Source organism: Sorex fumeus, unplaced genomic scaffold, assembly GCF_029834395.1.
Source record: "Sorex fumeus unplaced genomic scaffold, SorFum_2.1 ptg000002l, whole genome shotgun sequence".
Classification (NCBI taxonomy): domain Eukaryota; kingdom Metazoa; phylum Chordata; class Mammalia; order Eulipotyphla; family Soricidae; genus Sorex; species Sorex fumeus.
This window is the reverse complement of record NW_026606059.1, coordinates 2,248,572-2,264,618: the sequence shown is the minus strand read 5'-3', so window position 1 is coordinate 2,264,618 and position 16,047 is coordinate 2,248,572. Positions and strand designations below refer to the sequence as shown.

Below are 16,047 nucleotides of genomic sequence, written 5' to 3'. Positions count from 1 at the left end.
TCAGAACTGAATTTTAAAGTCAGTTTAATATGTATTCGCTATTCATGATTAATTCATGTTATTATTTATTTATATTTCCTTAGAGAATTGTAGAGTTGCTGAAGTGGAAAAATCTGGAATATTGATGTAATTGATTCTAAAATTTTATTTGAAAATATCCATAAACAGGCATGAATGTTCATTTCTTAAAAACACACATTTACTCATGTGCTCAAAAAAGAAGCAGCTGTTCTCTTTTATTACTTCAAAATTCTATCAACTTACCCTGGTGCTATGGAAGTGACAACAGTTTTTGATTTTTGTTTGTTGTTATTTGTTGGCTATACCCTACTGGATATACTTTTTCAGTTTTCTAAATTATATGTAGTCCATACTTTGTTTTATCTACTACATCTTTTGATCCTGCCCACACGACAGAGCCTGGCAAGCTACCCGTGGCGTATTCGATATGCCAAACACAGTAACAATAACGGGTCTCATTCCCCTGACCCTGAAAGAGCCTCCAATATGGCAGCGTTGGGAAGGAAGAGTAAGGAGAGGCTGCTAAAATCTCAGGGCAGGGACGAATGGAGACGTTACTGGCACCTGCTCGAACAAATCGATGAACAACGGGGTCACAGTGATACAATGACACATTTTGATAGACATTAATCTGAATGTTTTGCCTATAAGACAATATCCTAATGTACCCAAATATTTCTCTAAGTATGCATTTTGAACTAAATTCAATGATTATAACACATCAATTTTTATTACGCGTTTCTCTGGGCCTTCCCCCTGAGCCTCTGTTTTCTGCCCTTTCTTCCGGGGGAATAAATCATCCAGGCAACGATTCCCAGCCCAGTGAGAACTGCAGCCAGCCAGGTCCTCCTGGGTTCCTTCTAAGCCCCACCAGCCTGAGGCAGGACAAAGCCTCTGCCGTGTCCGTGGGTCCAAATCTACGACTCCCTGGGCAATTTATCTCTATCACTCCTCTAAGCATTGACTCAAATGGAAAAATTTCTCCACAGCTATTATTTATTTCACTTGGCAAAATCACAGCTAAGCACTTTACCTGGGCATGGACATCGTACTAACTCTATTGTTTAGATCAATCCTCACTCTACTCACAGATAGACTCTGGTCACTGGGTGAATAAGGAGCAGGAAAGAGAAGAGCAATTCCCAGCCTGGTTCCGAACTACCTGGTTCCCCTGGTCAGTGGAGTGGAGCTGATGGGAGAAAGGCAGGAGCCCAGCCGGGCAGAGTGAGCGGGCCTGGGAGGCTTCCGCAGCTGCCAGGAGAGTCAACCCCCACACGGTCCCTCTCCACACCCCAGGCGGCTCTTTCTGGAGCCCAAAGGAACTTGGGGCCTAGTCAGAACACAGCAGAAAAGGTCTGAGAGCCCAGAAGAAAAAAGCACACGCAGAAAAGACAATAATGAAGGGCATGGCAGATGATGCAAGAAGCACAACGAAAGTCTGTGCAGCAGAGTAAGAGATAACAGAATAACAAGTGAATGATACTGAGCATCACATGGCCGACCCGGGTTCGATTCCCCTGCCCCTCTAAGAGAGCCCAGCAAGCTATCAAGAGTATCCCACCCACAGGGCAAAGCCCAGCCAGCTACCGAGAGTTCCCCCCCTGCACGGCAGAACCTGGCCAGCTCCCCATGGCGTATTCGATATGCCAAACACAGTAACAACAAGTCTCACAATGGAGACGTTACTGGTGCTCGCTCCAGCAAATGGATGAACAACGGGAGGACAGTGCACCAGTGCTACAGTGATACTGAGCATCACGGACAGTCAACACCTCAGGGAAAACAGCCTTGAGACTAGGGTGGCAAGTGTTAAAGAGCGTTTCTAATAGCAAAGTACTCAGCACTCGGCATTGAGCACCGCGTACACTCATGCTATTTAAGGTTGCCCTCTGCTAGATTAAAAAATACTTGTTTTCCTTCCAAGCTTGCTAAGGGATTCTATATATTTGCCATAACTATCTTTTGTACTATATACAAATATATTCTATATATTTGACATTACTGATTAGCATTTATTTATATTGAATATTCTGTTTAGCTGGGGGTACTCACACCCAGGCAAGCTATCGAGAGTATCCCACCTGCTCAGGGGTGCTCAGGGATTTCTCCAACCTATGTAATAGGGATCATTCTTGATAGGGAGAAGGGTACTATTTGGGGTGCAGGGTACAGAACCTGGGTCAGCCATGAACAAGGCAATATAGCCTGGCCATCATACAATTTCTCTGGCCTCTATACTGAGTATTCTATGTCTGACCATAGGGTTTTCTTTTTTTACAATTTTTATTTTAATCTTTTATTAATACAGAAATTTAAGCAGTGTCTATATTTATAACATAAATCCAATATTTCCTTTCTTAGGATAAAACACACTGTTATGGGCCTATTTAGATCTCCTTAAACTTTTCTTAAATCTCTAACTCTGGATTAACATAAAATTATCCATAATGCTATTTTATATAGTATATGCCTGTAAAATATATGCAGTTTTGAAGAAAACGACTTCATCATCTTTTCAATTTTTCAAAGTTTTATGAAATTTCAGGATGTACCTCCATTTTTCTATAGGTGTTTAGGTTAACCATCTTCACAATGAAGAAAGAGAGGATGGGGTGGTATCATCCATGTGTAGGTTAATAAAGAAACATAGTAGGGACAGAGCAAATGGTCTAAGTCATCAGAACTGCAGAACGAGCTGACCATGGGAACAGCTTCCTTCCCCGGTGGAGCGGAGCAGATGGTCTGGTGAGGGGGTGTAGTGTTGTAATGATGGATACATGAAAAGTATGACTAGCAGTATTGTAAACCTTGGTAGCACTGTAGCACTGTCCTCCCCGTTGTTCATCAATTTGCTCGAGTGGGCCCAGTAATGTTTCCATTGTGAGACTTGGTGTTACTGTGTTTGGCATATCGAATACGTCATGGGTAGCTTGCCAGGCTTTGCCATGTGGGATAGATACTCTCGGTAGCTTGCCAGGCTTTGCTGTGCAGGCGAGATACTCTCGGTAGTTTGCCGGGCTCTCTGAGAGGGGCAGAGGATTGAATCTGGCTCAGCTGTGATGGCTCCGTGCAAGGCAAACTCCCTACTCTCATTAAAACTGTTTTTAACACAAAATCTGTTATGACATCTCTAGCAGTTTTTGAAATCCAAATATTTAAACTTATGCATAAGAAGAAAAATGAAGTCATGAAATTCACATATAGGTGGACGGACGTGGAGAGTATCATGCTGAGTGAAATGAGTCAGATGGGGACAGACAGACAGAATGCTTGAACTCATTTGTGGGATATTTAAAAACATACTCTGAGACAAACACCCAAGGATGGTGGAAACAGGGGCCGGGAGGAATGGCCCATGGTTGGGAGCTGCCCACAAGTGGAGGGGGGGTGAAGGCAGCTAGGAGAGAGGAGGGACCACTCTGTCAAAGACAGCTGGAAATGATCACTGTGGACAAACACTGAGTGCTTACAGTGGGTACTGCGACAAACATGAAAATGTCTCACTACCTATATTGCAAACCATAATGCCCCAAAGGGGAGGAGGTGAGAGAAAGAAGAAACGTGCCCCCTATATAGGTAGGCACAGGGTAGGGGGGGACCAGAAATCCTGGTGGTAGAACATGTTCTCGGGTGTTGGAACATTGTATGACTCAAACCCAATTATGAACAACCTTATAACTGTGTATCTCACCGTGATTCAACTGAAACAAAAGAGAAATGTGAAGTCAGTATTTTCATTTTAATGTAACAGAAAATTTAACAAAAAAAAACATAAAGCTAAAATAATAGAAGTAATGAAACAGAAAACAGGAAATACGAAAAATAATCCAGACAATAATTGATTTTTTTAAAAATGATGTAAACAATCTCCAGTAAAAGTGATCTTGTAGAGACAAGAGAAAAATACATGAATTACTGTCAGAAACAAAGCATACAATATGAATGTAAGCGACTAAATATTTAAATATAATTTTGAAAACTGGGATGAACTGTTACATACAAATTGATAGCATAATCAAAATGTACCAAAAATACTGAAAAAAAAACCCACTAAGATTTAGAAAATAAAAACCATATTACAAAAATACTCCTGTTCAATTGTTTAATAAATGCAGAGCGAATCTAATTCTAGACACTGATTTTCACTGATGATTATGTTAAGTGCAATAATCAGAGGGAAAGAGACAAAAACAAGATTATCTCAGGCACTCTTGGCATCGAGAGAGTAAAATCAAGAGTAAAAAATAGGCAGCACTAAACTAACAAACCATAGGCACTGGGATAAAACACAGCAATTATCAAGAGGGAAAGAAGCGCCCAGAAGAGCTGTAGGGACAGTGGGGGCCGGCCAGGGCACCTCAGCCCTGGGAGGGTTCAATAATTGTGTTTGTCAGTACCATAAGCTATGATACTATTCTAGCCACCTAAACTATGCACTGTCCTCCTGTTGTTCATGGGTTTGTTCGAGTGGGCACCCATAATGTCTCCATTGTGAGACTTGTTGTTACTGTTCTTGGCATACCAAATACGCCTTGGGGAGCTTGTTATATAGGTGGGATACTCTTGGTAGCTTGCCGGGCTCTCCAAGAGGGACGAAGGAATTGAACTCGGGTCGGCCGTGTGGAAGGCAAACGCCCTACCCACTGTGCTATCACTCCAGCCCACCTAAACTATATTAAATTAAAAAAATTAATTTAAAAAGAAAAAAAATACTGGGACAGAGCTATAGTACAGTGAGTAGGGCATTTTCTTGCACATGGTCAACCCAGGTTCAATCTCGGGCATCACATGGGGTCCCCCAAGCACTGCTGGGAGTGATTCCTGGGTGCAGAGCCAGGAATAACCCCACTGTCCAGCATACATGGATGGAAATTAACTTTGATGTCCTAATTTCACTGGAACTTCGCAAGAAGAGTACATATGAATATCCCTCCTGAATAATATCCTTTGGAACAATCAAGCATGGGAGATAGTGTCGGTGGCTTAGCACAGGCCCAGGGTATGAGTCACGGGCCAGCCTCACTCTCCCCTGGAACTGCTTTGATCCCAACAGACCACTGCTAACCCCCGCCAATATGGGTCTTAGAATACCCACGAGAAGGCCTGGGCCTCCCTGGCCCCACTAAATGTGTCCCCCTAAAAATTCCAAATGTCATTCTTTATTGCAAATGATTATCATGAAATGAAAGCTTTATTTAGCTCAAACATAAAGATTTAAAAGTGTTTTAAAATTTTTTTTAAATGTTTGCAACGTAATAGCGAAAAAACATAGCAGTACAATAATGAAAAGTTTTTTAAAAAAAGGACCATTGAGAAGTCAATATTTTACGTAATATTACAATAGAGATTTTCTCCTTTACTATTTGGTGTTTTGTTTGTTTGCTTTGTGTTTGGGGACACACCCAGCTTTGTGTTCTGGCTTATTTCCAGCTCTATTCTGGAAGACAGACAGTGTCAGGGGCTGGGTTTGGTCTTTCCACATTCAGAACATGTTCAGACCAGAGAGCAAACTCTGCAGCCTTACCACCTTAAACTTTGAATAATCTGAATAACAGAGAAGTTCTTTAGAGCAATGTCTAATTTTAGCGCTTTGGTTGGTATTTTATTGGTGACTTCAGTAATTGCAAAGGTAAAAAGGTAAAGGCAAAGGCCCTCCCGTTGATCGTTGATTTGCTCGAGCGGGCCCAGTAACGTCTCCATTGGAGACTTTGTTGTTACTGTGTCTGGCATATCGAATACTCTCGCAATAGGCTAAAATAGGAAATAAAGCAATGAAGATGGGGAAAAATAAACAATAAAAGTTTTTATACAATGATTATTCAATTTTCCATACATAAAAATGTAAAGAATGTACAATGTATTAAGGTTTCTCTTTCTCCTTCTAGTATAGCCAACATTAATTAATTTTCTGTATTCTTTAAGGAAACTGTATCTGGGCCTTCATTGTCTATTTTAATCTTTTTCATTTATACCTACACTCATTTTTATTAGCTCCTTTGTTCTGGTAACTTTGGGTTTTTATTTGTTTTATGTTTCTTCCAGTTCCTGAAGATACGAGGTTAGATTTTTTTTTGAGATTTTTTTCATTCTCTGATGTACCCCTACATTGCTAAGAAGTTCTTCCTTTGTACTGTTAATGCTATATCTATATGTTCTGAAAAGCTGTGTCTTCACTTTCATTCTTTCCCCAGAAATTCTTTTACCTCTCCTTCGCTTTCCTATCGGACCCGATATTTTAGAGTAGTTGTTTGGGTTCCATATATTTGAGGTTGTCCAGGTTTTATTTTATGACTAATATTTCTACATACATAATCTATGTTCTAAATGTATACCTGATAAGATTTCAAACTTCTTACTATTTTATCGTACGTGCTTTGTGTTCAACCATGTGATATATTTTTCTTAATTCCATGTGTATAGGGAAATCTGTATATTCAGTTTTTTTTTTTATATTTTGGCGGGGGGTGGGCACACCCAGCCTACTGAGGGGTGACTCCTGGCTTTGCACTCAGGAAATACTCCTGGTGGGCCTGGGACCATCTAGGATGCTGGGGATTGAGTCCAGGCTGGCCTCGTGTCAGGCAGGCACCCTACCAGCTGTACGATCATTCCAGCCCCATATTCTGTTTCTTTGAGGATAAAAAGCCCTGTAGAACTCTCCTAAACCAGTTTCAAACATGCCTTCAAGACCACTCTCTCCTTCTTGCTGCTCTTTCTGGTCAATCTGCCCAGTGGCTAGAGAAGTGCGTTCATTGACGACTCCAACTATTATTGAGTTCTTTTGGTGTCTTTCCTCAGGTCTGTTAGAAGTTGCTTTATTTTTGCATCCCTAGGCCTGGGAATGAACGCTAATGAGTACTAAATGCATCTTTGTATTGACCCTTGATTGCTATATAATGTGGTCTCTAATTAGAGCTATTGCTTCAGTTGCGTAAGATTATTTTAATATGAACAATATCATTAATATATTCTTTCTTTTGTCTCACATTTCACTGGAGTTTTGTTTGTTTTGTTGCTGTTCTTGGGCCACTCCAAGTGACGCTCAGGGCTTACTCCTGGCTCCGAACTCAGGGGTCACTCCTGGTAGTGCTCAGGGAACCCTATGGGGTGCCAGGGCTTGAACTCTGATAGACCATGTTCAAGACAAGTGGCCTAGTTCTGTACTATTGCTCTGGCACAATATTTCATTGGAGTTTAGTCTCCAAATATGTATCTGTTGTTGATATTCAATCACGTCATCTATGTTTTCTTCCATGCATTATACTGTGTGAAGTCTAGTGTCGAAATGTTAAATATATGTTTGAGTTAATTTTGGTATATGGTATTAAATAAATTCTATGTTTATTATTTTTCGCGTTGTATATTTTTTTTCCAAAAGCATTTGTTGAAGAGGTTATATTTCTCTCTGATGTGGTCTTGGCTATGTCATAGATTAGATGCTCCTATATTTGTGGGGTTATTTCTAAGTTGTCTTTTCTAGTCCATTGATCTATGGGCTTGTTTCTTCTTGTCAATATTAATTACTGTTAGGGGAATGACTTATAGGGAATTGGCTTATATCAAAATGTCGGGGAACAACTATTAGCTAGAGTATTGGGAAAAACAAGAAACAAACCCAGAAACCACTTTCTTTCAGTGGAAAGTAAGTTTTACTACCTTTCTGGAATATAGGGAGGCTATTTCTTAGGAAAGAAAAGTGAAAATTCCACAAGATATAGTACTACTCCTAGACATGTGGAAACCTAATCAGTTCAACAGGATCAGGGCTGGGGAGATGATAAAGGATTAAGGCCCAGGCCTTGCCTCAAGGGGTCACTGAAGCACCCCTGGCCTCACACAGAGCCTCCTCAGCCCCAGAGGAGGCTGCAGGCTCTGCAAAGAAATTGGCAGTCGAGGCCCGGGAGTGCCCAGAGACCACTGCCTGACTGGGCGGGGACTCCCGGGAGGAAAGGAAGGAATGGCCCACTTGGGAGACAATTCCCAGGAGTGTCCCAGGGGCACTGTTTGGAGACCAGAAACCATCACAAGGACATTTGCACCCTTGTGTTCAGAGCAGCACTTTCCACTGCATTTCAAACAGGAAGCTCGCCTAAATGCCACCAATAAATCCTCAATAAAAGCTTGTATTACACAGAGCCAGAGAGATACCGCTTTGCTAATAAAGTAATATTAAATTTTCTTTTGAGTGGATGGATCTTGAGGTGATTATGTGATGCAAAATAGTAAGGAAACAAATGACAGAGGTTTTTCACACATATGAAGAGTAAGAATAACTAAAAATAAATAAGCTGAAGAATAAACTGACTTCTTTCTATATGGAACTATAGTGGGTAACAAAGGGGAAGTCTGGGGTGGGGAGAATGATGGGATTTTAGGTGGTGGGTCTTTCTGGAACTTTTCTGGCAGACGTGGTGAGGATTATACACATATAAGTAGGAAATGTTACAGCCCTGAAATTTTATAATATTTTAAAATAATAAAATTTAGATTACTGTTCATAGTAATGATCAGTGTAATTAATAAAACTGTAAGCTAATATATCTAAACTAATATGATTTTCATGAAATAATAGCACATAAACTAATGTTGACAAAAATTCATCACGTGATTCTTAATTCCTAACTCACAGACAAACATGTTATTAGCATAACACGAATTAAAAACTTAAATATAAATCAGTGCTGCAAAACTAGTAGAATAAGGTAGGGATATGTTTTTGTAATTTTGATATAGAGAAACATGTAGAGAAAATACAGAAAACAATGATCATATCCAATAAGAAAAGCAGCAGGGAAATGGAAAGGTATATTTAATCAAAATTAATTACCAAATCTAAGATATCTAAATTTAAGAAAATATGGCTTTCAGAAGAAAATATCTGGGACACAAATTTCTGACTAGACGTTTTATATACAGAATATTTAAAAAGAACTAGTATAATAATAAAAAGACATCCCAGTTAAAAAATAAAAGTATTTGAGTAGATACATTATAAATTAAGAAATCAAATCACCAATATCATATGTAAATATCATATAAGAAAGAACTGATACTAATTTTCATACATAAGTACATTTATGTATATACCATTGCACACTTATTGACTGGTTAAAATAATCCTTGGCTATAGAATATTTAAATTAATGTAGAGCAATCCCACCTCCATACAATGCTGACAAAGAAAGATCTTTAAACATATGCCAATTTTAGAAATCCATTTGACAGTTCTTTACCAAGATGTATCTCTATGCTCTGACTCAGCTGTAATGATCAGAGCTGATTCACTTATAACTATAAACTATCAGATATATCTGTTGTTAGTCAAGAGGGGTATCATTATCAACAACCTTAAACAACCTTTAAATCATCATATGAGGAGAGATGATATTCAATATCAATGAACCTGTTTCTAAGATATGCGATATTTGTTTGTAGGGAAAGAGAGCGGATATGAAAATAAGGTAGCATTTTTATCTTAAAAATTCCAGAAGATGCAGAAACAATATATGATCATGAGAAAATTAATCAACGGCAATTTCTGGGGGAGCATTCTACTAGAAATTGGCAATGCAAATTGCTCCATGATTTACGTGTGTGCATGGAGAGCCAAGTGGATGCATTTCTCAAAAGTGATTCATCTGTGCAGTTCATTTCATTGCATACAAATGGAGCACCAATTAAAGTGTTTTATTTGGGTTTTAGCAAACTTTTCTAATCATATGCATTTGGTCTTAAAATATAAAACTTAGTACAGAAGTTTTTGAGCAGCTTTTATGAAATGTACATTTTGAGCAGCAATATTTCATTATAAATAAGTGCTATTAAAATATTTCTGAGAGATAGCACAGCAGTAGGGCATTTGCCTTACGCACAGCCAAGCTGGCCAAGCTGGGTTCGATTCCTCCGCCCCTCTCAGAGAGCTCTGCAAGCTACCAAGAGTATCTTGCCTGCAGGGCAAAGCCTGGCAAGCTAGGGGGACGTATTCAATATGCCAAACACAGTAACAAGTCTCACAATGGAGATGTTTCTGGGCCCACTCGAGCAAATCAATGAACAACAGGAGGACAGTACGGTGCAGTGGTATTTTTACCACGGGATACTTGTTTTTCACATTGCTGCAGTCAAGTATTCTCAGACATACTTAGAGAAAAAGTGTTCATTCAGTGAATGAAATTTAAAGAAAATAAAATGTCGTAGAATATATAATCATTTTAAAAATATTCTTTGCTCCAATTGTGTAGGCTCAAATATAACTGAAAATGTAATTTTCATAGAAAAAAAATTCTGATGAATATATTTTGAAATAAAAATAACAAATATTTCTTTCCATAGGGTTATATAATGCTCTGTGAATTCAGGCCGAAATGCCTACCTTAGGGATTAATTAACAACTAATGCCAAAAAATGATAATTTATTGATAAATATGATGATGTGAGCATTTTACCTATTCTTCACAAATGCTTACATGCACAGTCTTCGTTCAGTGGGAGTTTGAGGAACGCAGGGGCTCTTTTCAAGAACGACACTGTGAGAGTTACTTCTTCTCCAGCATTCCGGAGAACCTGAACCTAGCAAACAAATTTGAAAAGAAAAAAGATTCCATTATTACTATTTAAGAAGTTTTATAGAATTATCCTTTTTTTAAAAAAAAATGATTGTCTTTTCCATCTCAGCTTTGCCTGTGATGAGAAACACTGGATGAGGATCACAGGACCCAGACGTCCTGGGCTCCCTATTCCTACCACGGCTCATGCTTCTCTGTTTGCGCCACACAATCAAGCATCATCATATTTACTGGTGCTCACTTGGATTAAATGTGAGCTGACGAAGTCACAAAAAGTCACAGTGCTCAAAGCACTATATTTACTGAGCATTTGTTATGTACCACTTGGAAATACTCAAACTGGCAGGTTACCGAATGTAACCTGCCCACACGGCAGAGTCTGGCAAACTCCCCATGGCGTACCCAATATGCCAAATACCAGTAACAATGATGGGTCTCATTCTCCTAATCCTGAAAGAGCCTTGAATTGCTGGGCTAGGACGAAGGAGACGTTACTGGGGCCTGCTCGAGGCAATCGACGAACAAGATGGTCGTGGTCATGGTTGTGGAAATACTCAAATAAATGACGTCTCACGTGTTGACTGCAGTGTTAAACTAAATCAAATAAAATTGCTTAAATTCCCTCGAACTCTATGAAAGACATAAACTGCTATTATTTTTATATTTTGTTACACATTTTATTTTCCTTTCCCTGGAAACATAGTTGTAAATTAATTTTAAATTATAGAATTATCAATTCTAGTTACGCCAGTACAAATAGTATGAATTTTTCTAAGAATTTTATCAAGAAAAATAAAAAAAAATTGATAGAAATACAAAAAATAAAGTTAACTATAGTAGGCGTACTTGCAACTAAAGTGACACAGAAATTCCATTTCTTGGCATCTACCCAAAGATTCCCCAGATTATATTTTGAGAAAACATTTGCATTTCTGTGTTCTTCAAAGTGTGTGGGACTTGGCAACCCACGTGTCCAAGAACAGAGGAGTGGATGAAGAAACTGTGGTATAGAAAGTCAGTTGGAAGACACAGAAAGTTGTAGGAATATCTTGCTCACGTGTAGAATAGGAATAAATAGTAAGAGAACAACAAATAGTCCATAATATTAGGGTCCGGGACTCTGTCTCTATAGCTGAACTTGTCAAGGGGTTTGGGGGGCCAGTGGGAGGAGGCATTGAGACCTGGTGGGTGTGAAACTGGGGAATTACCTGCCTGAAACTGTTATTAACAGAATTGCATATCATGGTGCCTGAATAAAAATGGGCAGAAAATATACAAAAATCATTTAGCATCGTTTAATTTTAACAAAGATTTAGTTTAACAGTAAAAACATACTAAGTATTTCTTTAAATGGAAAGTATCAGGGATTGATAAAGATATAATACTGTATCTGAGGCAATTTATCCACACTATGCTACAGATTTAAAGTGAAACCATTGAAGGGGCTGGAGAGATAGTACAGCAGGGAGAGCACTTGCCATGGTTATTCATGCCTGACCCGGGTTCGATCCCTGGCATCCTATATGGTATCTGGAGCACCACCAGGAGCAATTCCTGAGTGCATAGGCAGGTGTAAGCTGTAAGAAATGCCAGGTGTGACCCAAACATCAAAATTAAACACAATAAAATGAACCCACTGAAGTGGACTCTCCACCTTGGTGCTTTCAGCCACATTCTGACACATTCTGACCTAAGAATGTGAACTCATGGATTTAATCCCCAAGAGAAATCAACTGAACACATAGCAGGGCCTGCAGAGATTGTACCGTGGGGATGGCACGTGCCTTGCACACAGCCAGTCCGGGTTCAGTGCCGAGACCCCAAGCGCAGAGCCAAGAATCACCCTTGAGCATCGCTGGGTGTGACCCCCAAACAAAACAACGACAACAAAACCAAAACAACAGCAGCCTTTATTTCCTGTTCTCGTATTTCTGTAAGTCAATTGCTGTAAATAAAACTCTTCTACAACACTATTTCGTCTCCTCCTGAAACTCTTTTCTGCAAGGAAAGCCATTCCAGGTTAGGGTTCACTTGCCTTTTCCTGCCGAGAGCAGTTCCTCCCTCAAGCCCAACTCCACCCACTGCCCGAGAACTTGGTGGAGGGACCAGTCCCTGCCCCATGGAAACAGCTGGATCTTAGAACACCTTCAACAGCCGCCTCCTGGCTTCTGGGATGCTGGCGTCCTGCTGGGCTGTCCGCAGACCTGACCAGTGCTGACCACACCAGGTGATGTAGGCAGGCCGGCAGGTAGGGAAGGCCCCGTCACAAGACAAGGGCCATAAATCTCCTGGGCAGAAATGGCCCTGACCTCATGGAGAACTAACTGGTGCCAGTCCACCAGTCTGCGACAGACCCTGCGGAGGCCAGACCCCTACAGGGATGACAGCAGAAGAATAGGGACCAATTAAGGACCTCAAGGAGATTCACCAGAAACTGCAAAGCTGTTCCTTTGACAACTGACCAACCCCTGCCTCCCCAGAAAAGCTCCAGCCTAAGGTCTCCTTATAATTATCTGGGTCTTTGCAGAAATCCAAAATCATTATATGACATTATATGACTCTATAATTTACTATAAAATCCAGCTCCCGGATGAGACCAGTGCAGTCTCCTGCCCCTGCGCCTGGCTGTTCCTCACTGGGGTCCCTTGGAGAGGAGCGGGTTGAGCTTTCCTCCCCACCCCGACCAGGGCTCCGGCAGCCGAAGACCTCCAGGACCAGCCACCACCATGCTGAGACCACTCTCCGCACACATGAAGGTACTGGCAGAGGGACAAAGCCACGCGGGTTCCGGGGCCGAGATCTCCAAGCCTACTCAGATTGGAGTCAAGCATCCTCCACCCAGATCCTCCAAATTCCAGTAGGCGGGGGCCACACCCACCACCTGGCCCCCTGGCGCCGTGTAATCCCATCAACTGCCAAGACTCAGAGACTATAAAATCCAGCTCCCGGAACCGCTCGGCAGTAAATCTTATCAGGACATCTTTTTATGACATCTTATTATCTCATTCCTACTTTGGACAAACTTGCAGGCTATCAAATGTAGCCTGCCCACAGGGCAGAGTCTGGCAAACTCCCCATGGCGTACCAAATATGCCAAATACCAGTAACAATGATGGGTCTCATTCTCCTAAAGAGCCTTGAATATAATCTCAGGGCTAGGATGAAAGAGACGTTACTGGGGCCTGCTCGAGGCAATCGACGAATAACAGGATGATGAATGAATGAATGAATGAATGAATGAATATGACTCTCATACCAGCTATAGAAAACAAAGTATTTCACAATGCCTTTTCAGCAATTCAAATTGTTGGGGGGGGGCAATTCTAAACAATAATGGTGCATCTTTTGTCGAAATAATGAATGGAATCAATGTAGAGAAGAGTTAAGTAGAAATCATCTGCCTCACAGGCATTGGGAGGGTGGGAGGGGGAGTATACTGGAATTCTTAGTGGTGAAAAATGAGTAACGGTGAAGGGAAAGGTGTTTGATCATTGTATGGCCAAGACTTAAACCTGAAAGCTTTGTAACTTTTCCCACAGTGATTCAATAAATAAATATAAGAAGAAAAATAAATAAATAAAATTATGAAAAAAAGAAAAGTAAGGTGGACTTCATGCTCAATTCAATCAGCCAATCGGTGGCTGAATAAATAGCAGTACTCCTACATAAAAAAAAAGAATGAATATGCTTATAAAACCCCCCTTAAAGGCCAGTTCAAGGCTTCTCCCCCTTTGGGGAAGCCTGCACTCTCCCTCTCTCTCTCTCTCCCTCTCCCTCCCTCCCTCTCTCTCTCTCTTTCTCTCTCTCTCTCTCCCTCTCCCTCCCTCCCTCTCTCTTTCTCTCTCTCTCTCTCACTCTCTCTCTCTCTCTCTCCCTCTCTCTCTCTCCCCTCCTTCCCTTCTCCCTTTCAAAAACTTCCAAATAAAAATCTGTTTTACTTCACTGCTTCTCTACTCTTGAAATTCTTTTCTGCGAGGAGAGACAAGAATCACCAAAACCCTGGGTAAGGCCTGGGACTGGTTTCTCTTTCCTGCAAAGGGCAAATCCTCGCTCCAGCCTGAGTCCATGCTCCCCAAGAAATCAGGTGGTGGGTATCAATTCTGGTGCCTGACCGACCAAATGAACTTCAGATGTGGTTTGACAGCCACCCGGTGGGGCTGGCGGGGACAGGCCCGGCCCAGCAGGGGCTCATCGCTGACTTTGCCAACCCTAGTCTGCCCAGTGGGTCCCTGGGTATGGGGGGCAGATGGGGAGAAAGTGAGCGTCTTTCTCCTCCCTGCTTCACACAAGTCATCCAGAGGGGCCCACCAACATCACAGGGACTGCCCCAGTTTCCAAGGAGGGCTGAGCAGATGTAGAAAACACTCCTGGGGACACTTCAATTAAGTCCCTCCCTGAGGAAGCCAGGAGGCTAGATCGCAGGCCTCCAGCAGCAGGATAGGAGAGCCACAGGGGAAATCCACTTCTCTCACTTCTCTTGGGTAAATGACCAATCCTCGCTACATAATCATCCAATCACTCAGGAGAACATTGGAGAAACTGAAGGATAAAAATCTCCAGAAAACAACCCCGTGGAAATCCACCTTGAAAGCGAGCTCCCTGGGGACGTCTCCTGCAGCCTGGAGGTATGTAAACTTGCTTAAAAGAAATCCTGCTCCCACATCAGTGCCGGGAAAAACTTGATCTCCTACTCTTATTGTTCTTTCCTTCCTTCTGCCGTGGGCTCAGGGGAGATTTGGGATCTCTGGGTAGAAATTGGAGTGTTAATAAGAAACAAAGCTCTAGGCAAAATAAAACAAATAAAATCAGGTTTTCGTCATGTTTCCCTTCCCAGGTTGACTTTAGTTTCTGCACCTGAGTTGGACATGCAGTCCTTCTGACCTTGACGCAGTTCCTAGTTCTGGCTGTAACAGCTGCCATAGGTCACTGGGATCCCTCAACTTCCCAGGGTGCCACGCCTGGCCCTGGTGGGGAACCCTCAAGTGTTGAGAAGGAAGACACCCTAAGGACTGTGCTGTAGCCTAAGGGGTCTCCAGTACTTCCTTGCAATTGCACTCAGGTGCCCACAGGGTCTGGCCCAACCTGGCATGTGGGGTTAATCCCCCCTGCAGGTTTCTCCATGGAAACTTCCTGCTTTGCTGCTGTCCTTTTTATTTGTTTTTCTCTTCTGATGCTGCTGCCCCTGGGAAATGTAAAAAAGCATGGGGCATGGCTTTCTAATCCCCAAACATTCCTCTTTACATGCTCAGCAAAACATCAGGGAGACCAGCTGTGATACCAGCACGTAAAAACAGGGGCTCCGGTGTTGATGTCACGTAGCTCCAAATGTGGGAAATAGCCCATTAAGTCAGCTTGGCAAATACAGAAATGCCGGAGAGTGGAAGATAAACCTACAGACCATTTAGCATTTCATTGTCTATTTATAGAAAGAGAGTAGGACTGACCCAAGAAAACCACCAGG

The 16,047-nt window shown here is 41.5% G+C and overlaps 1 protein-coding gene across 2 annotated transcripts in view; it reads right to left on the bottom strand.

Moving 5' to 3' along the window:
• SNTG1 (syntrophin gamma 1) overlaps nucleotides 1-16,047 on the bottom strand; it is a 339,473-nt gene that overhangs the window by 147,487 nt on the left and 175,939 nt on the right. For both annotated transcript variants that reach the window (XM_056110271.1, XM_056110281.1), the window contains exon 8: nucleotides 10,488-10,590. In XM_056110271.1, coding sequence (XP_055966246.1) covers nucleotides 10,488-10,590 — 103 coding nt within the window. The remainder of the gene's footprint in view (nucleotides 1-10,487; nucleotides 10,591-16,047) is intronic.